At 43.3% G+C, this 26,012-nt stretch overlaps 1 protein-coding gene across 2 annotated transcripts in view; it reads right to left on the bottom strand.

The window, feature by feature from the left end:
• Nucleotides 1–371: 371 nt before the first annotated feature.
• Nucleotides 372–26,012, bottom strand: part of strn (striatin, calmodulin binding protein) — a 59,831-nt gene continuing 34,190 nt past the window's right edge. Inside the window, exons 4-18 of one of the 2 annotated variants that reach the window (XM_010905867.4) lie at nt 25,140–25,221; nt 18,923–19,093; nt 17,940–18,075; nt 17,549–17,699; nt 14,850–14,960; nt 12,738–12,881; nt 12,188–12,324; nt 9,873–10,048; nt 8,390–8,437; nt 7,737–7,858; nt 7,345–7,512; nt 6,351–6,491; nt 5,871–5,972; nt 5,590–5,676; nt 372–4,027 (exon numbers count right to left, since the gene is read on the bottom strand). In XM_010905867.4, coding sequence (XP_010904169.2) covers nt 3,858–4,027; nt 5,590–5,676; nt 5,871–5,972; nt 6,351–6,491; nt 7,345–7,512; nt 7,737–7,858; nt 8,390–8,437; nt 9,873–10,048; nt 12,188–12,324; nt 12,738–12,881; nt 14,850–14,960; nt 17,549–17,699; nt 17,940–18,075; nt 18,923–19,093; nt 25,140–25,221 — 1,946 coding nt within the window. In that variant the 3' untranslated portion in view covers nt 372–3,857. The remainder of the gene's footprint in view (nt 4,028–5,589; nt 5,677–5,870; nt 5,973–6,350; nt 6,492–7,344; nt 7,513–7,736; nt 7,859–8,389; nt 8,438–9,872; nt 10,049–12,187; nt 12,325–12,737; nt 12,882–14,849; nt 14,961–17,548; nt 17,700–17,939; nt 18,076–18,922; nt 19,094–25,139; nt 25,222–26,012) is intronic. The other variant, XM_010905868.4, reaches the window with a different exon arrangement.

Raw genomic sequence — 26,012 nt, 5'->3', positions numbered from 1 at the left:
GAGTGAGGCCCTGAGAGAAAGAAGTTCAAGCATATTCACAATCTTCTTTGAGTCGGGCATGTCTGAATTACTGCCTGTTTTGCTGTTCACAGGGTGTGTCCCAGTGCCTGTTGTGCCATGGTTGGCGCCCTATGGGGTGTATTTGTTTTTGAGTGTTTCAGGGTGCATTGGGTGGGTGCGTGCACCAAAAATAGGAGAAAAGGGGGAGTTATGCAAATGAAAATTAGGAAATTATGCAAATATTCATGATTTACAGGTAGTCTCCATCTGAGTCATGGCTGATTTGCCCCCCCACCCCCTACTGCTATTATAATATACATAATAATATACATATAATATACATTGGTAGAAAATATTTCAAACTGCAAGTGTAATATACAACATATTCCTTTATTGTTATTGATCAACCTGTCAATTCTCCCACATGAGAAATAAGAGAATACATCATGAAAAATGAATAAACTATAATGACAATAATATTTACTGTACAGTCCAATTAGCATATTTATCAAATTAATATAATCTTTAACAAATTCTCTATACAACTGGAGGGTAAAAGGGCAATGATTTTAATTGACACCAGGCAAATTTTGCCCAGGACCTGTTCTTTATCCCATTATTTAATAGGTTCTTTGTTTCATGATATTTCTTTCATACACTTTGTAGTGCTTGTATGTATTTCCCCCAGCTGCTCAGAATAGACAAGTATTTCAGACACATACAGAGACTAATCAAACTAGCAGAGTTTTTATGTTCCAACCGCTTATCATAGTACGATTACACTATTTGATTTTTCTTTCAAGACAAACATTTATGGCGACCACTTCAAATGTTTGGTTATTATTCCAATTGAAGACTGTTTGCCGTCTTGGATACAGAGCAAACAATGGGATTAGTTTTACAAAAACAGCTCAATCAAAAAAATGCATTAAAAAGTGCTTCCCTCTGACAAAAACACACCAGTCTAATCTCAGTGGTCAACACTCATAATATGGTATTTAAAAACAGACATACAGCCTGTAAAATGACATGAAATGCCAGCCAATCTTCCGAAATGTGATTCTTCTAAATTGTGAGCAGTGGGGGGCCCTATACTTTACTTTTGCTTAACCGCCCAGTGTTGTGACGAGACTACTGTACAGTTACCACGACAATACTGACTCCATTTCACGTCACCATGTTTCGCCACCTAATATACACTGCATTAATAAATAGATAGATTTTTTTATACTTTAAAACTGTACAAATTCTTGTTATGTCCCTTAAATGTTCTAAAATGACCTGACACCAAAGTAAATAAAAATGAAAAAATATATTTGTACAACAGTAGCACGCCGAAGTCTCCACAGATTTCGATCCATCCCTGTATTTCAACAGTCCTTTAAAAGATGGAGGCATTTGGTAGATAGTAAAATCCTAATTTCTCTCTGTTGAACTGCAGACGATAATAATTTTGTAGTGCTCACAATCAAAGGCATAACATTTTTGATAAGACCGGCAAATCTCCAACCACTCCACTACAAAAGAAAAAAGTACACAATTTCCCCAAAGGAATAACTCCTATATGTTCAAGTAAAAGAGAAAATATTCTTTAAAAAAATATCTAGCTGTATTTAACAAAGATTTACCTTTCACCAACCATTTATAGTAAGTAAATAAAAAACTAGTAAATAATTACACAAAATACTATTTTCAACCAGTTATTACATAAAGCATATATTTAACCTGCCTTTTGACCAGAGCTGGTCATGTCACCTACAGTAGGTACGGAAAAGGAGCTTTGTGTACAGTTGAGTACTGAGAGACATCAGTTCTGCTGTCAAATACAGGATTTAAGGGGCTAACTCAGCACATGGGCAAGCAGGCTGGCTATAAAGAAGCTACCTTAGCAGTCGTTGCTAAGGGGCCAACTTGGCATGAGCTTTAACTAAGCAATAGCAACTTAGTATTAGCTAACTTAGCATAATTAGCTAAAAGGGCTATCTTAGCGGTCGCAGGAAACTTTACATCTTCAGGATTTATGGAAAGCATCTTGTCGCTTTAACACAACACTCAGTTGATCATTTTGGCTTAAATGACTTGTGGAGGAATAAATAACTACACAGTTCAATATAAAAAGTTAATTTCCACTTATCACCGCAGACCAGTTTTGGTGCAGTTTGTCTGGTTGTTCAACTATAAAAACACCATAAAGCAGCATGTTTTCATATTAGGTCACACCACAACAACAATAATCAATGGTGTTAAATTGTTTAAGTTTGTGGAAGTGATCTACTGCTAGCCAAGGATCACAGTACAACAGACCTTGTTAAAAATTTTTTTTGCTTTTGAGGGTATATTATATTACAATGCTGCCCTATTTATGTCCTACTTATGTAAAGAATATGACATTCAAACACAACAGAGACACTTGTTGCACCTAGGAGAACTTAAGCTACAGCATAAAAGCATTTACAATTTAATTGGAAACAAGGTATACGAATGGATATGGCCTGGGTAAGTCGTTGTTACTGTTGGCCGTGTACAGGCAATTTGGATGGGAAAACTGTAATAGTAAGTCAAAGCAAGCAACAAGGATGGCTTACTCAGGTGTCAGATGCATATGGGCTAATATGTAGGAAGAAGGAATCCATTTACATTTGATTTACAGAGATGGAATAACGTACTGAATTCTAATTTGTTTACATACAAAACCACAGAGGAATATCAAAATTCTATTATGAATGCAGTCTTATGGCCTCTGCTTCGACAAACAAATGTTTAGGTTATTTTAATTTCTTTTCTGACTCCAGTTCTGCAGGACACTGTATATTTCGGTGGGGATAGCAGCTTCTAACTCTCCTAAATCAATACTTCGGTCATGAAACAGTACTGTGACTTTCCAACGCTAGCCATACATACTCCGTGCAAATTTAGAGGTGTACTTCGGTCACCTGAATACACCACTGAAATTGCCAAACTCCTCCAAAAACACACTTTTCTTGATAGCCTCAGCTAATCTCCACCCACCACGATCCGAATCAAAATAAATTACGGTTTGAGCGGGTTGAGAAGGGGGATGCACTGGTATGTCTGTTTCAATAGGATTGAATCAGTTGTCCCTTATGTTGGCCTCTCAATCAGTTAATGGTTTACACAGTGTGACTTTTCTGCTGGAAGAAGATATCAGTTAGACTATCACGTGACCGGAGTGGCTCTTTAAGGTATATATATATATAAAAAAAAAAAAGGTAATTATAACTTTTGTAGAACGCCCCACCCACTCCTATGTTGCGCACAAATCATAAAATAACGTTTGCAAACGACTGACAAAAAAGGCACATTTCTTTGAAAATGACAGCAATGAAGACACAGGCAGTCTTGGGGGTGGCAGGGGTAAGTGGGGGGAGGCGAATGTGAGTCTTGTGTATCTCCTCAGACACAAACACAATGTTCCTAAATCAGAGTACAGGTCCTAAGTATTTCCTGAAAATCCACCTGGCCTTTTTACCATGTTTAAGCACTTCTTTCCTTCTGGTTTGGCTGTTGAACCCAGGCCTGCCCGGGTTAGCTGTGTGTGTGTGTGTGTGTGTGTAGAAGAGAAAGGATACAGTGGAAAGATAACACTTTCTCCTTCCCTCATGTTCACCTTGCTATCATTCTAATCATCAGGTGTCTAAAAACTCCTCTCAACTGCCACTGAAGTCCCAGACACCAGTGAATAAGAACCCATCCAACTCATTATGTTCCTTCTGTTAGAACTTTGATTTGGGCTCCAACTACAACCTCTCCCTTTAGTTATAGCACACATTATCCTCTTCCACGTTTTTTATGGTCCTTCGAGCCCGGATTCAGCTGTAGGCCAATGGGGTTTGAGGTCATACGAAAACCTTGGCGAGTGCGTCGGCCCCAGCGCTGCCGATGTAGCACTTGGTGGGGTGGAACGCCACGTCGTGGATGGCCTCGTCCGACTTCTTGCGGTGCGCCGTGAACTCTTGTATGCATGTCTTGCTCTCCATGTTCCACAGGCGTATGGAGCAGTCGTGGCCTAATGGGGGACGGTGAAAACAAAAGGAAAGACACCGAGAGGGAGTAGGAGAAAATGATGGGAGTGAAAAATGGAGATGTTACAGTGTGGCATTTTGTATTTCATTTACCCATTCATTTCCCTTAGCAGCAACCTACACAACAACTACTCTAACTGGGGTCCAAACATAAAACATCACACACATTCAGCTCTGGAAAAAATGAAGAGACCACTGCACCTTTTTCTTTCCTTTCCAAAATAGTCAAAAAGGAAGGTTTTGAGTGAGGAACAGAAGCAAAAAAGGTGCAGTGGTCTCTTCATTTTTTCCAGAGCTGTATATAACCAAAATCAACTAATAAAATACATAACACAAGTAAAATAAATAGTACCAAGCTGTGTCTGTCTTTTAGCTACTAGTTTCATTTGGAATGTGTTGTTAACATGAGTTACCTGGGGGTGGCAGAGTTCCATGTAGTCACAAAAATAAAACCAAAAGCTGCAGACTAGGAACCTCCAGTGCTATAATAAATGTTTCTATTTTGACAGCCAAACACTGACGGCCAGTTTACATATACCCATACTGCATAGAGTATGACAAAGCCTGAGTGGAAACCTACAACCATATAAAGACCTATTTAATACATCATATACAAGCAAAATACAGTACTTATAATTAATAGCAACATTTCTTTTAGGCAAGGTTATCATCATAAATGGTATTCCTTTTAATAAAACAATTGGTTTTCATATTATTTCAATTTTAACATGTTTTGTCATTTTAGCAGATGCTCTTATCTAGAGTGACTTACAAGAGCAATTCAGTTAGCGGCCTTGATCAAAGACAGAATGACATATTCCACCCTGCTGGCTCAAGGATAGGATCAATCGACATTTTGGTTACTGGTCAGATTGACCAACCACTAGCTTTATCTGCCTTCGGTCATTCAATTAACAAACTAATCACATGAAGCCCTTAACCCTCCAGAGGGTGGTGAAGTCTGCGGAGCACTTCATCGGCTGCCCTCTCACCTCTGTGCAAGGCATCTACCATACACAATGCCTTAGGAAAGCACCGAACATCATCAAAGACTACAGCCACCCAGGCTATGGTCTGTTCACACTGCTGCCACCTGGCACATACTTCCAGACTCAATTGTTTTCACTCATGCCATAGGGCTCCTCAACCAGTAACACTGATCTATGATCATACTGATCATATGAACATTTCAAATGCTCCGATGTCTTTCCATGTACATTCAAGGTATATTAGAATATTTTTATGTACCATTCATAGGCATATTACATGCATATTAATTATAATATTCATTACTCCTACCCATATTGTTCATATTCCCCCTTCTACACTCTTTAAAAATGCTGCTAGTTTACATTCCCTGTATATTTTTGCTATATTTTTGGTTGATATATTTCTATATTCTTACTGCTTAAAATGCAGTGTGCCATGTCACCAGAATTTCATTGATCAGAATGACTCTGTGTTATTCGGTGCATTTAATAAAAACACTGACTTTGACTAAACATCGTAAACAGTTGTAGTAATCCTTTGCAGGATAAATACTTACTTCCAGACATCAGGTATAAGCCATTGGGATCCACAGCTAAACTTGTGACTGCATCCAGATGGGCTACCATTGAGTGAATACATTTCCCTGAAAGTACAAATGAGTACATCAATCACAGGTCTACTTGTATTCCTATTGGAGCATGTATACTGTGGTAAACCACTGTGTATCTTAAACTACATGTACACCCAACAATTATTTCAGTAATAATATCATTATGCATTTCTTTGACAAAAAAGGGAAAACACTGAATAATTGCCCCCGTTGGAATTTTTTTTCACCTGTGTTGTTGTCAAAGAACTGGATGTGTCGATCTTCCTGGGCTGTGATGGTGATGGGCAGAGTGGGGTGACTCAGCACCTTGTTGATCTTGCACAGGGCTTCTGTTAGTGTGGGAGTGGACAGATATCAAACTCACTGGAACATTGCTTTATTGCTGTTAGTATTTACATTCAGGCATTTATCAGAACAATGGGGTAAATGTGAGTAAACTTGATAAAAAATTATTTCAAATGAGGAGGTTGGAAAGAACATCCAAAGCATAAAACTACAGTAAAGACTTTCTTGTCCACAAGTTGTGCAGCGTTCCCCCTTGGGTCAAACACAATTGTTTTTATTGTAATCGTGACGCCAAATATGGGTATGACTTAAAATGTCCAAACAGAACCATCTGTGTTGTGAGTTAGAGCAAAATAAAACAATAGAAAGTGAGCACATCACTCTCTTGCTTGTTAGTGGCGTAGAAATACCGGCAGGCTTACCAGGTTCGCCGGTCTTGTCCAGCTTAAGGACCAGCTGTCGCGTTTCCATGTTGAAGAGTCCGATCTCCCCGGTGCTGAAGGACGACACCATGTGGGCCGGCTCGCTGCACACCAGGTCCACTGATGTGGGGATGCCCAGCTCTGAAATGGACAGAGTCAGAAAGGATGTGAGCTGATTGTAGAGCAACATTCAGTGGTTTCGATTAGCATTTGACAACCCTAGAAATACTGCAGAATGCTACAATAATTAAGACTGCTGTAACATTCTAAATTAGAACCGTGATGCACTTATTTGAGGGCTTTATGGACTAGCCCTGTCACATGAGGATTAGAGGGGTTCATGGGCTAGCCCTGTCACATGAGGATTAGAGGGGTTTATGGGCTAGCCCTGTCACATGAGGATTAGAGGGGTTTATGGGCTAGCCCTGTCACATGAGGATTAGAGGGGTTTATGGGCTAGCCCTGTCACATGAGGATTAGAGGGCTTCATGGACTAGCCCTGTCACATGAGGATTAGAGGGGTTTATGGGCTAGCCCTGTCACATGAGGATTAGAGGGCTTCATGGACTAGCCCTGTCACATGAGGATTAGAGGGGTTCATGGGCTAGCCCTGTCACATGAGGATTAGAGGGGTTCATGGGCTAGCCCTGTCACATGAGGATTAGAGGGGTTCATGGGCTAGCCCTGTCACATGAGGATTAGAGGGGTTTATGGGCTAGTCCTGTCGCATCAGGAGTAGAGGGGTTTATGGGCTAGTCCTGTCGCATCAGGAGTAGAGGGGTTTATGGGCTAGCCCTGTTGCATCAGGACTAGAAGGGTTGGGAGGGATTGGGGAGAGCTGTAATGGGTAAGGGGGTATTGATGTTATGGACCGGGGCTGACCTGTTTTGAGGGACAGTGTTCTTAATTTCTAGAAAATTGTAGAATGAAATTAGAGATATTTTGTAAAGCTGGGTGTGTGAGGATCCGATCCGATGTGCGCTTGGTGCCTCACCTCCCCTCTCGTTGAAGACAGCCAGGGCGGGTGAGGTGTCGGCAGCGTTCCACAGGCGCACGGTGCCGTCACCAGAGCAGGAGAGCAGTCGCTGGTGGGACGCGCTGTAGACAACACCCCACACAGAGTCTGTGTGTCCGAGCAGCGCCCCCCGGAGCACAGAGGGCTCTACGACAGGATGGGAAGAAAGCGTTAGAGGGGTGGGGGGCGAGGGTGAGATGGAGAGGGAGATTAAGGCCAAGTACAGCAGCCAAGCCATGAGAAAGAGAACGTTGGAGGACCAATGGAGGGCAAGCACATAGTCAGAACCAGTGATAAAATACACAGACGTGACCAAATGCCAGTCAGAACCATGATAACCAGCGGTGTAGCTAAGACATTTGGGGGCACACCATATGAGTCGTAAGGGTCGATGTTGGGGTTGGGGGTGTTCCAGCTCTGGATGGTGCCGTCCACCCCTCCACTGAAGCACTGCTCCCCTGTGGAGCTCATGGTCACACACAACACCGCGCCTCTACATGGGATGGGAAAACAAACCAAAAACCAACTCATTAAACCAATGGCTTAGGAAACACAAAAGCACAGTACTACCAAGCGACAAAATATTCACTGACTCGATACATATCCATATTTGTTAGTACTGGCCCCTGTGGGAATTGAACCCACACCTCTTGCTGTGCAAGCTACTAATGTTTGTCTTGCTTAGGTGAACATTCAAATAGTCATGGAACACAACTGATACAACATACTGTAGCATTCCCATTTATGTATATTGATATAAAACAGCAGACTCTTAAAGCCTCTAAAATCCTGGGGACCCAGACGTACGGCTAGTTTTGTGGCAGTTCATTGAATTCACCTAGCACCCCTGGTCAAAATCACTGACTGATTAGAAGGCAAGAAAAAAATTACTCTGGGTTCCTACACATGGAATTAGGAACCAAATGTAAAGATTATATTATTCATGTGAACATGTGTTTCAGGCAAGCTGCACATAAAATACAAAAGCATTGAAGTATTACAGAGAATGAGAAAGATTCCTTACCGATGGGCCCTGAAAGTGTAAATGGGTTCCACATCCAGGGCAGCACACCTAGGAAGGCAGGGAAATAATGACCATTTACATCCAAAAAACCAGCATACCCTAAATGGAATGAACATATCCCATAGAAGCTAACAAATCCATACAATTTTTTTCCCCCTTTAGCTATTCACATTTATTTTTTATTTTTGCTACGTTAGGTTTTAGTACATTAATCAGTAGTTAAAACAATAACCAGGCCACATGCCCTTGTAACTGCAAAAATCCAATGGAAAATGTTTTGACCAGTAACCAAAATGCGCCAACACCCCAAAAGGAAAATGCTGGCAGGTTCCAGGACATTCCAGATGCCACAAGCAGGGCCAAAACCATCTCCTGCCTTGGTGCCTTACAGAAACATCTATAATATTTCCTGATTGTTAGCAAACTACAATATCCAGAACCCATAGCAATATTATGCTCTTCTTGTAATGAGGAATCATCAAAAGCAGCAATTGTTTTTGCAATATGAAAAAGACAGATTAGCCAGCGAGCTCCTGGGAAATATTTTAAGAACTAGTACCACTGCCATTTTTCGAAAAAGCCTGCCTTTGAGGATAGAAACAGGGCTGTATTCTTTACAAAGCTAGAGATAAATGTGTCAACCAGGCTATCCTGCAATATCGTGGCTGACAGAAACATTGCAGAGATAAGTCTAATGGTATTATTGAACAAGGACAACCATATCTATCTAGTATGATCGAGCAAATGGCAAAACACCAAGATCACAATAATTGCTACAAAACATGACGGCATTCTAAATCAGACTCAATCAACTAATGATGTCATTGGTTGAAATATAAAAATGTATGCTGTGGTGCATATAATGTCTAAAATAATTCCAAAGACTGATAATTATGTGGGGAGACTGAAAAAAAACAGTGTTTTTCGGTGAATCTTCTCTTTAACGTAAATGCTCAAATGTTCAAATTCTGTAAACTCCAACCTTAAAAATGAGGTTCCTCATTTTAAATATCTTGTGGCCAAAGAATATATATTAGAAATGATTATTCACAAACCTAATACATTCTTGTAGTGTCAAAAAACAATGTTTGGTATTTCCTCTCAAGAGTACGATGTCTTCACAGAGGATAATTTGGCCAATCAGCGGTCTCAATCAATCACTCGCACTCGCACACGCACTCCCACACAAACACACACAAACAAACGTTTTACCACCCAGAACATTCTATTTTCAAAATAATCCTGTTTTTTTTATGCAGGACGGTGGAGAAATAATTAGCTCTGAAAGAGCAGTGGCACAGATTGAACCCACACTGCGCATACATTTGTACAAAACTCTGTAGGGGAAAGACCACACGGAAATCAGTGATGAAAACTAACTTCTATGACACTGTAATTAATTATTGGGTAAATGAAAGATTGGTGTTCAGAGAATGCAACCAAGGCATTTCACCCAAAGGATAGTGCCCATGTGAGTTCTTACTTCTTGGCAGGCGCAGTCTTCTGGAGATTCCACAGTTTGAGGGTGTGGTCCTCGGAGGCGGTGATCAGGACAGGCTCCACAGGATGGAAGGCCAGGCCCCGGATGGAATCAAAGTGGCTCCGCAGCGTGAACTTGGGGTTCCAGGTTTTCCGTAGCGCATCCTGGCTGTTTGTAACCTGAGGTGGCAAAAAGTACTGATGTCAAGTGGAGATTGTCACCAAAACAGTTATCAACACACATCTTACCTAGGGATTCAAACCTAACGTCTGTCTCTGTTTGGATATAGCCAGTTAGCAGTCACTAGCTGCAGGTCCCTGCATGGTTTTCACTCCCAAATCATGTTGTTCTTAGAAAAGATAATGGCAGTCCAGTGGTTGGGGAAAGTAAGGGTTTTCCCCAACCACTGGGTCACAGACCAGTACTAGGCCACAGCGTGCTATATTGTATGCCCAACACTTACTAACAAAAGCTTATCATAAGGGACCAACAATGGTTCAATTCAGTTGATCATTCTCCAAAGTAAAGTTTACTTGCTGGCGGATGAAAATTAAGAGGCAGTACTAGGGTCTATAAACAGTTTGTGTTATGTTGCACTCCAGTTTTTTAGACCTGCTCGTGAATAACAACAGAATTTGTCTGCTGGTGTAAATTTGATTTTAGTTAGTGCATTCGTACTAAGGCGGCCAGTTTACATAACCTCATAAAGCATTTCCAGTAAAAATCTTAATATTGTAGCGATCTGCAAAGTCCAAGCTAGTTCTGTTTCCCCACCCCATCTTAATATGTTCTTTATTGAGTCTGCTAAATATATGTCCACATAGGCCTTTTACCCCATAGTTAGCCATGGCTTATGTCTTCATGTCCTTTTAATTTCCTGCATGTTCAAAAGTTAGGGCAGCAATCCTGGAGTATATTTGATACCATACACACTTGAATGTTATCTTGTGCAAGCAGAATTAGAAAAATACACAATGTCCTCCCACACTGGGGCTAACTGAGCAGTAGGTCTTTCGCTTTAATTACCACCTCATTCTGCATACTAGATGTGTGCAAAAAAACAACAGCAGAGTTTACTTCAAATGTAATTGACCAACCATATGTGTGTGTGTGTGTGTGTGTGTGGGGGGGGGGTGCCCATGTGTCTTTGCGTACAAAGGTGTCCCGTTGTGTGTCAACAAAAGAGAAAGCTATGCTAATCAAACCGGCTTGTTTAAATATTGATATCTTCGAAAGCTGGAGAAAGCAGCCTCTTACATAAGGGTTGCATTACTATTCCAGGGCTTCTGTTTGCAGTATCACTTGCCGGCAAGCTTATGCAAACAAAGAGAGCTAATAAAGTTGGAGGATTTACTCTGCTAATGAACCCCAAGTCAATCTCTAAGATCCCTAAATCATAGGAGTATTGCTTTTCCTCCCTCACACCTAAAATTAATCATTAGTAGCAAAATCCCAAACTGATCCATGATCAGAATCAAATTCAGTGGTGAATAAACGAGAGGGGCATATGATGAAGCTTCTCCAAGTGTTCTCAGTATTCAGTATGTGCATTTCATTACTGTCAATGACGGCTTGGTCTTTCATTACACTTTGATAGATTTCATTATGCTTCATTAGAGACAGTGGGGCAGGATAGGAGAGTTTTTGCTAAAGTAGAAGTGGGCTGTATGCAAACTGATTGGCGCAGCTGCTTAGGCCACAGGACCATGCCTGGGTCACAAGGTTTCACCCTTGAAATCAAGGGTTGATTCAGTTAATTAGTAAAGTAGGGCGCTAGATCCTTATACCCTCTCCCCCAGAGGTAGGGCACTAGATCCTTATACCCTCTCCCCCAGAGGTAGGGCACTAGATCCTTATGCCCTCTCCCCCAGAGGTAGGGCACTAGGTCCTTATGCCCTCTCCCCCAGAGGTAGGGCACTAGATCCTTATGCCCTCTCCCCCAGAGGTAGGGCACTAGATCCTTATGCCCTCTCCCCCAGAGGTAGGGCACTAGATCCTTATGCCCTCTCCCCCAGAGGTAGGGCACTAGATCCTTATGCCCTCTCCCCCAGAGGTATGGCACTAGATCCTTATGCCCTCTCCCCCAGAGGTAGGGCACTAGATCCTTATGCCCTTTCCCCCAGAGGTAGGGCACTAGATCCTTATGCCCTCTCCCCCAGAGGTAGGGCACTAGATCCTTATGCCCTCTCCCCCAGAGGTAGGGCACCAGATCCTTATGCCCTCTCCCCCAGAGGTAGGGCACTAGATCCTTATGCCCTCTCCCCCAGAGGTAGGGCACTAGATCCTTATGCCCTCTCCCCCAGAGATGGGGTACTCACGTCGTAGGCCAGGTTGTCTGCCTCGTTGGCCACGGTGAGGCCCGCCAGCTCGCCGAGGCCCAGTTCGCTCTCCCCCACCTCGTCGGGCCGCATGATGAACGACTTCCCGGACGTGGGCGGAAACGTCATGGTCACCGCTGATTTGCAGATAAATAAACAGATGGGAGAGGAGAGACAGGTAGATTGACAGAGAGATGTATTAGACAAACGGATGCAGTATATACCAAAACAGACTTGCGAAAAGAAATTGAATTTCACTGTTTCTGGGCACATTGCTGTCAACACTTTCAATTGCTGAATTCAATCAAAAATGCAAACAGATAATTTTAGGCTGCTATGCTTTATTGACCGGACAGTGGCAAAGACAGACAAAAGCGTGCTTAAACAGTGGTGGGAGGAATTCAAACACATGCGACAGCTCACACCCCTGGAGCAACCCAGGCCACTAAATGATACTACCCACAGTAAGTCCTGTAAACTCAACACACATTTTGATAAAAAAAAGAAAACAGGCAGGGCAAATTGCCATGTGGACTTTCAAAAGTTTTACCTTCCTCGGGGCGGCCCGCTTCGTGTTCATTGAGCCGGGGCATGATGGGCCGAGACGGAGGCGTCACGGGGGGCTGCATGGAGGGCATATCCTCCGCGTCTCGCAGGTTGGCCAGCATGTCCTGCAGTTTGGACCGGTTAGGCCCTGGAAAGAGGACGAGGAACAGGAGAAAGAGGACGAGGGAAATGAGGAAGAAGACGTAAAAACGGGTGTAGGAAAAAGAAGGAGAAAGAAGAGGAGGTAGAGGTAGAAATAACAGGAGGCAGAGGAAAAGGAGGAAAAAGGTAGGAGGGTTAGGAAGAAAAGGAGGGGGTAAGATGAGTAGGAGGTGAAAGAGGAGGAGTGGAAGATGAGGAGAAAGGGGAGAAATGGTAGTGCACAAGGAAACAGAGATAGGGACCAGGAAGAGGAGAAGGCAGAATGATCATTGAGCAGAACAGGCTGCATCCTAAGGACCAACATGGAGCGAAAAAGAAAGTCAATGTGAACTGTGGAACTTTGGTTGGTGGTCCGTGTGCATACGGATCCAGACCGGTTCCCCTATGCCCTAAATACTGCAGGCCGCGCAGGGGTCTTCGTCTCTTTGAAAAGACCCTGGGTGTGCAGGCTTTAGTTTGACCTGTTTCCAGTGATCATCTCATCGTCTCCTGTGCTGGTCTGGAACAAAAGCCTGCATTCCTAGTAGACAGGAGCCGGAGGTGCCCCCCCCCCCCCCCCCGCAAGGGTCATGTTCGTGCAATGTTTGCATTTATTCACACTACCATCTGGCAAATGTGTCGTTTTTGAAAGAGTTGGATCTCTATGGCAAATACATAATTCATCCAGGTTTAATTAAAATCAAGCCAGGGACGTCTGAGAAATGACATGCAATGCCTTGGATGCACGCACTCCCCCCATACCACCAACTCTGAATTTATTGCAGGGGACAATCAGCAGGTACAAGATGATGCAGAGAATGGGCAAGATAAAAGGGCATATATTCATAAACTACACAAAGCAGGAGTGCTGATTTAAGATCCATTATGCCTTTTAGTAACTGATATGATTTTATTGACTCAGATGAGCTGATCTCAGGTCAGCACTCCAACTCATAAAGCACGCTTTATGAATTCGCAGCCTTTAAATGAGCAGATTGAAGACCAGGTCCATTGCTGATGCTTGGCAAAGAAAACTCTGTAGATAACTTAGAATAAAAGAAACAACTAAAGTTGGAGGAAAAGAAGAGCATTTAGACAGGATACTTTCAGAGAAAGCAGGTTGAAATGGTTGAAAAATATTGAGACAGAAAAATGAGAGCAGCAGAAATTCAAAGATAAAGGTGTAGCTGAAAAGGCATGATAGAATGTCAGTGGCGGGAAACGTAAAGCTGTGTACAAACACATGAGAAAGCAGGGAGGCGGAGCCTCAAATGTGGTCTGGGGTAACCACAGAGTTACTAGAAGTGGCATGCCTAAATAAGCCTAAACGACACACTGTAATTGTCTGAATCGTCTTTTCGAGAAGAGTCAGAACTAGAACGTGTTTCACTGAAGAGCATCCCCCTCTGATTTACGCACATCAAGAAATGTACTAACACCATCCAAAATCTTGATTTGTCAGAAGTACCAGAACAAGTTAAACGTTATCTCACGTGTCCTCAAGATACCAGTAAAGATGACATTAAAGACCTGATGGGCTATGGCCTTTCTATTCACTATAAATTCAACTCAAAACAACAACCAGCAATTGAGATAACAAGGTTTAGGAATGCAGTTCAGAGCCCGTTGCTAGCAGTTAACACGGCTATGGGGATTAACCCATTTAATAGAGATCCAAAATCTCCCGCATGAGGGTGGTGACAGTCGGAAGAAGTATTACAGTCCCAGTGAAAGGCACAAAACACAAACCGGCACGCACTGGAGCACAGACACACGAGAAGAAGGGACGCAAGATGGCCGACGTACTGAACATAACCTACAGGGGGCGCTCCAAATATCGTTCCGTTTTGTTAGCTTACTGGCGCTACAGTTCACCCTCGGCAAGAAAAACAAAGAAAAAGAGGACTGCGAAAGACAGAGAGATGGAAAACTATGAAGAGCAAGAAAGAGAAAAGGGGAGGCCTGACAGACTTACTCTTCACCCCCTTTTTACCCTTGCGCTCCTTCCTGTACTGCTCCTTGAGTTGGGCTATCAGGCCCTGGTCCACGTCCCAGGCCTCGGGCATGGGGCACTGCTCTTCCTTCTCTACACCCAAAGGAAGGGGTTGGGGGAGGGGGGGGGTGGATTGGATTGGGGGGGGCAGAAACCGATAAGCCGGTCAGTGTCCAGCGACTTCCTTCTGAACCGGACCAAATGAAAACTCACGAAATGAGGTGAAGATGGCCTCTTTAAAGGTTATTTGGCACTCTTGATACGCACACATTGGCTATAATGTCCGAATGAATTATGAAGACCCTGGCCTACCATCCCAAGTGTGTTAGCCCTAATGAAGCAGTGGTTAGCGAGTATGCCTAAGAGCCAGGGAGGCCAGGGGACCCATGTGGGCGACCCAGGTTTGAGACCCGCTGCAGGCAACTGCAATACTTGCGTTTGCTGCAGTATGTAACAACTATGTTGTCTTAGGGGGAAGTCAATTGTTAGATTTTTTTGCAATACATTTTGAGAGAAATTCACAATCAAGGTTTTTTCCCCTTCCCATTGTGGTTTTCTGCAAGTCCTTTAAAAGCCCCTTTAGGGAGATGATGTCAACACATTGGGATAGGGGTCAGGAATTTAATCTGCCATATTCTCTTTTTGTTTGATAACACACAGGAATGGAATGGAAAAGTAGTCATGCTACATGGTTACAGTCTCTGCACCATTCGACAAGGACAACCGTAAACATGAACAACACAAAACTGACAAGGGTTTGGGGGCAAATAAGCCAGACTGGCTCTGCAAACACACACAAAAAATAAACAGCTGACATCAAATACAAATGTTGAATTTGACATAGAAGAACAAAGCATATGGTGGAACAGCCATCATGCCAAACGCCTGTGTCTGTTTTTGTAGGCATTGTCAATTGTGCGACGCAAATAGCAGAAAACTTAATTCCAGCAAAATGTTATTGTCAGTAACATTAAATACCAAATATATTTAAATCTGAATAGAAAAAAGTAAATAGAGCAATATCAATATATATTGAATGGCAATAAATGTGTCTTAAAAAGCAGCAACCATGTAGGTTTTATAACATAAATTGGCTAAAGAACAAAGAATCAGGACGTATGGATACCTCAGAAGCAGGCATGATTATATCACACAGGCAAAAATAATTATATTCCAATTTCTCCTTGCAAAACTCAGCTACAGATGTGTCAGGCTGTGTCCAAAGTGACAAACTATTCCCTAGACGGTGCACTACGTTTGATGAGGGCCCAAAGGGCTATGGCAAAACTAGAGCACTACATAGGGAATCATGTGCCATTTGGGCCACCCGTCCTTGGCCTGTGGCGGCAGTGTGTGGGATCAAGCGGAGGAGATGAACACTTCAGAGCTGCTGATGACAAATGTGTTTCATAACGGAGCGGCTAAACGCCTCGCTGCCGATGAGCCTATTTTGGATCCGTCCTTCCATCTGCGCTTCCTTGGGTCTGTACCGCCCAGGGTAGAGGAATTGATAGATATTTTTCCCAGGTACACCCATAATACAGGAAGTGATGCTGGCACAGTCTATTACAGCCGCTAGTGTCTATTCAGAGATAAAGGTGCATTGCTTATGACTTCACAGTCTGGCGTTAATACTTGGTGGAAGTAACTTTTCCAGTCATTACAGCTCTGAGCCATGTTGAATTAGTCTACAAATGAAGCACAAATCCTCCGGGATATCAAGTGCGTCTGACAAAAATGTTCAAGCTCACTAAATTTGGTAAGGAGTCGTTGGAAAACATCTCCTTGATTTCTTCCAAGCAAGAAAGTCTGAACTGAGACTGGACAACTCGGGAATACTCATCAGCTTTTGGAAAGTCAATCCGCTTTGTCTTTGGCTACACTGTAAAGGACCAGTATTAACCAAGGAAAGGTTTTCAGCAGGCAGTTTTCTTTTTGGCTCAAACCTTTTATTGGACAATTTCCCCTTCCTTTTTGTCTGATCTCCCACTGCTGCCTGACCTGTGACAGGCTGACTCACTGATTGCGTGGGAATGCCCTTTGTGGTTGAGTCAAGATAAACACAGCGAGTTGCTAGGCGACAGAAATGAAGTGGGTCCTCTGTTTGCGGTGAAGCTCGGGGTCCTAAGGGCGACCAAGGTGGCCAGCTGAGTATTTGTAAGGACACTAGGTTGGAGAACGCTGGTTTCTGTCAGAGTTGGCCACTGAGGAAAGGCTGGGACCTCTCAGTGGGGACGGTTCTGCAGCGTCGGAGCTTAAAGAGGATTTTGACGTGGACGCAACGCTCGCTGAGCCTGACTGCTCGCCAGTGCTCCTATTGGTCCACTGTCCTCTATGGTACTCTTGTTCCCTTTGCACTTTCCACTAGAGAACAATGTTTGAATTATGTTCTGCGTTCAACCCTTCCCCTACACAGTTGACCTGGCTTACCAGTAAAAACAAGTTGCTGCCAATAAGTAGCCTTGGTTGACACAAAGTTGATTGCACGTTTTAGTTCCTGCATTGTTTTAATTCAACTAAATAATTAGTCAACTAATTAGTATTTCCACACATCTTTAGGTTCCATCCTGTCCAACCTGTACCCACTCACCCCTCCATTCCTCATACCTCTGTCTTAACATGACCACTCTCCCACCCCACTCCCCCATCTCCTTCAACCCCACTAGAGACCCTCCTCTTACCCCAGTCCCCGGTGTCCTCTGAGCTCCGGGTATCGGTCGAGCAGTCTATCTCGTCTGGGCTGGCTAGGAAGTCGAACCCTTTCAGAGCCTCCTCGGTGTCCGGGTCATCACTCATGTCCGAGGAAGAGGATGACGTCTTCTTCCTCACCATCTGTGGAGGGCCGACCACATTAGAGAGACGGAGATAAGGCCCGAGCAACTGAACGAGTCAACCATTGAAGTATAGGTCTGAACAAGGCAATTCAAAGCAAATGCTTGGTACACATTAATGCTTTTGCTAATGCAATAGCGGTATGCAATTCTGGTATAAATTGCTAACGCTATTGCTACTGGCTCATTAAAGAAGCCCAAGCCCAATCATGAATGTGTGTCTGTGTGTGTCCTTGCTTACAGTGGCCAAGTTCATAATGGTCTTGTCCCTCCCTTCGCTGTCGTCGTCCTCCTCCTCGTCGCTGAACTCGGCAGCGGCACTTTCAATGAACTTAAAGGCCTCCAGGACTGTGGCCGAGTCAGACATGTCAGGTTTACTGGTGGACAGAACCGAGACCAAGAGAAAGCAGAAAGAAAAAGATAAGAGATAATTACGGGGAGTGAGAGCTGAGCAGCGTGATGAGAGAGATATCGAGAATGACCAGAGAGAGAGAGGGGAAAAAATTATGGGAGAGAAACTCAGGGAGAGAGAGATAGAGGAAGACAAGAGAGAGAGAGGAAGACGAGAGAGAGAGAGAGGAAGACGAGAGAGAGAGAGAGGAAGACGAGAGAGAGAGAGAGGAAGACGAGAGAGAGAGAGGAAGACGAGAGAGAGAGAGAGAGAGAGAGAGAGAGAGAGAGAGAGAGAGAGAGAGAGAGAAAGACGAGAGAGAGAGAGAGAGAGAGAGAGAGAGAGAGAGAGAGAGAGAGAGAGAGAGAGAGAGAGAGAGAGAGAGAGAGAGAGAGAGAGAGAGAGAGAGAGAGAGAGCGATAATGACAGAGGACAGAAAGAGATGTTTGTGAGAGCAAAAGAACAATTCAAGGACCATACACTTGCATGCCCTTCTATAACAAGTGCTGTTAAGCCATAAGCTATGAAAAGAAAATAACATTGCTGAAAGAAATAATAACGTAATTACTGATAGCTGCAACTATAACATTAGCGACAGTTAATACAACAGCGTCATTGAAGTACAACAATAGCATTAGCTACGGTACAGCATTTAAACAGTAGCTTTGGCTCAACTTACATCATGTACTACAAGAAGCATGAAACAAAAGCATTAGCAATAGCATTAGTCATCGCAGTAACATTGGCAATTACAACATTAAGCTATACATTTAACTAAATCTAGAACTATATGTCTACAACTATAAAAGCAGTAGCCATTAGCGGTAGCTCACCTGATCATGCCGGCGTCCTTTAGCAGGGATGGCTCGGTGCCGTTGACCATGGGTTCTGTTCTCTTGTCCGACGGCCTTTCTCCAGAGTCTCCAGCCAGGCCCAGCAGCGCCCTGACCCTTTGGGACTTCACATCCAAGATGGTGTCCGTGTAGCCCACCTCCTGAAGGTACCTGGAGAAGGAGAGGACCCACTGAATGTTTTCAGAGAGATAAGCCAGTAAATTAGGCAATGTTGACCCTAAACACCAAACCAGCGTCAACTCTAAATCCTAAGCTAATTATTAAATCCTAACCATAATCCTTAGGGAGGAAATTATTAACTGGAGAAAATACCAACCAAACAAGCTACAAGCTCAACAATATAATACGCCCTAATTCTCATAATAGAGACTCTATAGAAAACAAAGAAGTTCTTTTAGACAGCACAGAAAGTAAACCTGTAAAAAACAGAATTTCTCTTTGAGAGGAAAACATCAGTTTTCAGTCACTGCACACCAATGTCCCAGTCCTGAGGATAATTGAACTATAAAACAAGCTTTAAGACCAAATCCCCCTTTAAAACCACAAAACTAAAAGAAAAAACACTTAAGCTCAAATGAACAATTTCACAAAAGCTTTCCTAAAAACACAACACGCAGACCTCTTTGGGCGCAACCAAATCACCCGGGTTATCTGTATTCCTTAAAGATGCGATTGAGTTCTGCTGCAGATCCCTTAAAGCTGGAGGTTTTGGTAAAACAGCATCTTGTGCGAGCTTAAACAGACAACGGAAGCAGGGGAAAAAACAGAAAACGTTCCCCCAGAGCCTCTTGCTGTACCAGGCTCTCCAGTCGCAGGAGGCCTGAATGCCCCAACACAATCATCCATTCATAAGCTAACACCATCTCTGTCTCTGGGCTTCATTACACAGACACACACTGATACACCAGAGACAATACACACAACACATTCTCACAGACAAGAGACACACATGTACACACACTTCAACTCAATGCACAAGTGAGGAACACACTAAACAGAGGAATACAAATGCACACACACAGAGCCTAACACACACATACACATCAGAAATCAACACACAAACTTACTTCCTCTCTACGACACACTGCATTCTTATTCTGACATCCAAGGACGTCATCCAAAAATAATATAATTTGGTGCCCAGATCGATTGCTTTATCTATTCTGAAATAAGCACATTACTCTGTATAACACCAAGTCTTGTATGCACTGACTATTGGAGCTATGTTTATCGTTTCAATGTACAGTTCTCAACTTCCCCGTGGGTAAAAAGTGCTCATAAAATGTACAGATGAATCCAAAGTCGCAAAAACCCAGTATTTAACAAACCCTCCCCCCCACCACCCAAACTGCATTCAAAAGTACAACCGCAGTAAAACAGGCTAGAGCATCTCCCCAGTTATGGAAAGGCCACTACATCCAATCAACGCAACGTGTCTGTTTGCAAACGTCCTCCCTTCTCTCCACTCAATGGTCCCGTCAGACCGGTGGTATTAGACAGTTCTCTGCTCTGCCTTCATCCTCCGTCACTGCCTTACCATCTCCCTACCCTCTTGTTCTAGCTGACTTTCTCTCTCACTCATGTCCAGTTCAGGGAGTTCATTTGTTAAGAGAGGTGGTGATGGTGGTGGTGGGGGTGAGCATGTCCCTTGTGGGGTTCTGTGCCTGCCTGTAGCTGCCACTGTTTAAAGTGCAAACATACAGCTGACAGATGCGACACACTAAGGAATACACAACATATACTATATGCAACATGATTGGACATATGGATATGTAATCTTCACTTCAACACCACTAACCTAATTTAACAAATGACACTGAAAGATCATACTTGCATTCTGAAATCATTTATTAACCAAAACTTACCGAAAAACAATTTCATTCTAGCTTCAATAGCTGGTGGGGCCTCCTTTGGCTGAATTAACCATTAGTACTCTACATCAACTGGGAGACATTTTTGCCCACCCTTCTTTACAGTGCTGCTTCGACTGTGTCATGTTTTAGGTATTTTTTGCATGCGAGGCCCACTTCAAGTCCTCTAATGGCATTTTTGAACTCGTCTACTGGCCAAGTGTCCAGTTGACAACCCTTCATTTCTTTGTTTTGAGACATTCTGTTGTAGCTTTGCTTCTGTGTTCCAATCATTGTCCTGTTGCAAGGTCCATGTTCGGTTCAGCTTCAGCTCACATTCTCCTCAAGAATTCTCAAGTACAATATGGAATTTATAGGTGACTCAATGTTGACAAGTTGGCCAGACCATAAGGCAGGAAAGCAGCCCCAAAACATAATGCAACTGCCTCCATGTGTTTTACAGTCTCTTCCGTTCAAAGGCAGTGTTTCTTTTTCGCCAAACAATATTTGCCATTGCGTCCAAAAACTCCACCTTTGACTCATCTGACCAGAACACAATGTTCAGTTGTCTCCGGATATTCGTTTTTGAGAGCAAAGTCTTCTTCCTTCCTGACCTCCCATGTAGGCCAAGTTTGTGCAGACCATTTCGGGGCAGTTGATTCTTGACCTTTAACATTGATTGCGGCAAGAGAGGCCTATAGATCTATTGATGTTACCCTGTGGTTCTTAGACTTTTACAAGCATCATTCATCTGTTTTTGGCCTGAATTTGGAGGGACAACCTGTCCAGATTGCCAATAGTCTTGAATTTTCTCCGCTTGAGGTTAATACGCCGGGCAGTGTAAAGATTAACCTGCTTGAAAATGGCTTTGTAACTCACAGACTCATGGGTATCAATAATCTTCTGAGGGCCTCTGATAGATCTTTTGATGTTGGCGTGATTTCTTACCACTCACCCATAGGGTACCAAATCAGGCCTTAAAGAAGACCTTCCCAAATAACTCTCTAAAGTTTTCTATAAGCTAACCTTTTCACATATGTCAACTGTGTTTCTGTTTAATTGCATAAATGGATTCAAAGTTTTTTGTGTGATGTTATGTGATGTGATGTTAACTGGGTTAACTTAATCACTGAATATGGTTAAAAGTTATCTCAAATATCAATGTGTTGGAGTCTGTAACATGTAGAAGTCTGTAATTGTTATCATAGCTACTCTTCAACTATGAGTGACGGAATCTAAAACAAGAATCCAGAAAATCACATTGTATGATTTTTAAGCAATTAATTTGCATTTTATTGCATGACATAAGTATTTGATACATCAGAAAAGCAGAACTTTATATTTGGTACAGAAACCTTTGTTTGCCATTACAGAGATCATACGTTTCTTGTAGTTCTTGACCAGGTTTGCACACACTGCAGCAGAGATTTTGTCTCAGACCTCCATACAGACCTTCTCCAGATCCTTCAGGTTTCGGGGCTGTCGCTGGGCAATACGGACTTTCAGCTCCCTCCAAAGATTTTCTATTGGGTTCAGGTCTGGAGACTGGTTAGGCCAGTCCAGGACCTTGAGATGCTTCTTACAGAGCCACTCCTTAGTTGCCCTGACTGTGTGTTTTGGGTCGTTTTCATACTGGAAGACCCCGCCACGACCCATCTTCAATGCTTTCGTGATACATGGCCCCATCCATCCTCCCCTCAACACGGTGCAGTCGTCCAGTCCCCTTTGCAGAAAACCATCCCCAAATAATGATGTTTCCACCTCCATGCTTCATAGTTGGGATGGTGTTCTTGGGGTTGTACTCATCCTTCTTCTTCCTCCAAACATGGCGAGTGGAGTTTAGACCAAAAAGCTAAATTTTTGTCTCATCAGACCACATGACCTTCTCCCATTCCTCCTCTGGATCATCCAGATGGTTTTTAATCCATGATGGCGTAGTGTGTTACTAATGGTTTTCTTTGAGACTGTGGTCCCAGCTCTCTTCAGGTCATTGACCAGGTCCTGCCGTGTAGTTCTGGGCTGATCCCTCACCTTCCAAATGATCATTGATGCCCCACGAGGTGAGATGGAGCCCCAGACCGAGGGAGATTGACCGTCATCTTGAACTTCATCCATTTTCTAATAACTGCGCCAACAGTTGTTGCCTTCTCACCAAGCTGCTTGCCTATTGTCCTGTAGCCCATCCCAGCCTTGTGCAGGTCTACAATTTTAGCTCTCTGGTCTTGGCCATTGTGGAGAGATTGGAGTCTGTTTCATTGAGTGTGTGGACAGGTGTCTTTTATAAAGGTAACGAGTTCAAACAGGTGCAGTTAATACAGGTAATGAGTGGAGAACAGGGGGGCTTCTTAAAGAAAAACTAACAGGTCTGTGAGAGCCGGAAGTCTTACTGGTTGGTAGGTGATCAAATACATATGTCATGCAATATAATGCAAATAAATTATTTAAAAATCATACAATGTCATTTTCAGGATTTTTTTTTTAGATTCTGTCCCTCACAGTTGAAGTGTACCTATGATAAAAAATGACAGACCTCAACATGCTTTGTAAGTAGGGAAACCTGCAAAATCGGCAGTGTATCAAATACTTGTTCCCCCCACTGTATATATAAAAACAGTCAACTTTCCAGAAAGGTGTACTTGCTTTTTCAGATGTAACTAACTGTAGTGGAGCAGTGCAACGCCCAACAGTGTCTACACCCACACAAATTTCATTTGAGGGTGAATTTAACATTTTCAAACCAACACAGGCGCAAGTGTGCGCACCCGCGTGCGCGCACACGCTGACAAGCATGGAGACAGAGATGCATAGGTCCTGCGGACAAAGTCAGTGAGCCTGGAGTTCCATCAACACAGAGCCTTGTTCCACACTGTGGGCTGACCAGATGGGGCTAGGGGTAGGGGCTGGCTGGAGTGTGTGCTCTGACATGTGAAATCAATAACCGCTCTATGGAACCGGGATGTGGTTGGGCCATGTGTGCTGTTGCCTGCAAGTCGCGCGGATTGTTAGAATGCATTGCAGAGATCCGGAAAAAGAGAGGGTGCGTGTTAGTTACAGCGCTTCAGCAGTTTGTCACGTCTGATAAATGACTAGAATGTCAAATTTGAATACAATAACTAAACAAAAAAGAAGGTATCGTGCATTGACAATAAAACAGGAGGGGTCCTCAACGTCAAAATGTCAGTATTTATTAAAAATGTTTGATACTGTCATGATTTCAGATTTGAGTGCTTCAAAAATATAAAACTCTCAAAGAAACCCACAGAAACCTACCATGGTTATCAACTAACAATTCTTTGTGTCCTTATCATTGATCTCGCTCGCTCCATTCATAATAGCTACTACCATTCATAATTTTTTTTTACATTTAACATTTAGCCCTTATTCAGAGCAACTTCCATTTAGGGCATTCAATCATTTGTGAATGAATCCATGGGGGTCCATGCATTTTAGTGCTCCACAGTACTCCCAGTTTTAACACCCTGAGGCCACCAGGTTCCAACCCCTTTAACAGCTTTCCTACCTCACATGCTAGACGGTCCTGTGCATGGACATAAGAGCCCGCTGAGAGTACTTATCTTACATGTGGAAAAGCAGTGGGAAGTGTCAGTTCAAAGTGTACGGCCTTAAACACCTAGCTCATGTGTGTGTGTGTGTGTCTAAGCTTGTGTGTGCGTGCGGTACTACATGCATCTGTCTCAGGGTGTGTGTTGCTGCACACGTACACCAGTCTCAGGGAGATTACACTAATCATCCATTAGAAAGCCAGGCTCTTAAATTGCATTAAGAAGATTGTCCACCCTTTGTCGGCTTTTTGTTTCAACGCCGACACTTGCGGCTGACCGTGCCCAAAGGCTGCGCACACGCAGAAAGCCAGATGAGTTTAGAAAAAAGAAAAGCGTGTTAAAACAATGGATCACATTTTCTATCCTCTTCTTAAAACTCGGATAAAATACACTGTAAGAACATGATAGATGAACTGTCCTGTAGTCTGTCTGGTATTTGATGTTTTATGGGGACCCAGGGAAGAGTGGCAGCTCCAGAATCAATATCCAGTGTGGAGTAAACTCAACTAAACTCAAGTGGTGACAGTCAGTAGCCCACTCACAGAGGTTTCTCCCACTGAGCTGGTTGCAATCGGAAAAGCCCAGAAGAAGCATAATAATCAATAGTCCACATCGCCACACACCTCCAAGACTTGCGGAAATGCGGGGGATCCCCCCCCCCCAAAAAAAACATTGAGGTTTGAATTAAAGATCAAATTAAAGTCTAATTAACAAACATTAGAGCAGGGCTAAATCCCCAGGACTCTATAAAAGCTGCATGTGTTTGTGTGGGTTGACACTCACTGCCTCAGTAGCTGCCGTCCCTGCTTCCAGCACTGCTGACTACTGTGGGGGGGGCTCGGGGCCTCATTCTCATTTCCTTCATCTGGGAGACAGAGACATGAGAGGCACGAGAGAGAGGGGGCGACAAAGACGAGAGGAAAACAAGAGCCAGATAAGAGAGGAGTGAGAGACAGAGAGAGAGAGAGAGAGAGAGAGAGAGAGAGAGAGAGAACGAGAAAAGCCAAATGTTGTCAACTCAGTCTTGAAATATAATCTCTCACACAAATCCATGGGACACAAAGCAGTCCGTGACCGCTTACAGGTGCACGAAGAAAGCAAAGCTGCGTTTCAAATACAGATGCGTCTCGAGTTTTGACGGCTATGGAGATCGGCAAAGTCACGGTTAAATCTACAACCTAGCTGGCCCGTCACCCACCACACCAGACCCAAGGTCTTTGTTCTGCTCCTTTTTGAGACTTTCCGCATTTCGACAGAGCGTGATTGCGTATATGTGTATCCAAGGCAATGAGTTATTGCATTGCCTTGGATACACATATTGGGAGACTGTGAGTCTGAGAAGGGCATCTATTTCATAAATAAGGCATTTTAACAGTACTTAGAGCGCATTCATTATACATACGCACAGTGGCGGTCAATCTGGGGTCCACAGAGCCCTGGGGTATTGCAGGGGGTCCTGCCTCTTTACAAAGCTGCATTTACGCTACATGCAAACCTATCATCTCATGCATGTCGCTTCAATTATTTTGGGACACAGCAAATTTTCGTCCTCAAGAGCATGACTGTATTTTTGTGGTGCCCGCAATGGAAAAGAAGCTGCTGAGATTGGGCTGAAAGGGACCAATTGCTGGGCTTCTGACAGAGGGAAACTTTTTG

Source organism: Esox lucius, chromosome 9, assembly GCF_011004845.1.
Source record: "Esox lucius isolate fEsoLuc1 chromosome 9, fEsoLuc1.pri, whole genome shotgun sequence".
Classification (NCBI taxonomy): domain Eukaryota; kingdom Metazoa; phylum Chordata; class Actinopteri; order Esociformes; family Esocidae; genus Esox; species Esox lucius.
The sequence above is the reverse complement of the archived record's forward strand: the minus strand, read 5'-3'. Positions and strand labels throughout refer to the sequence as shown.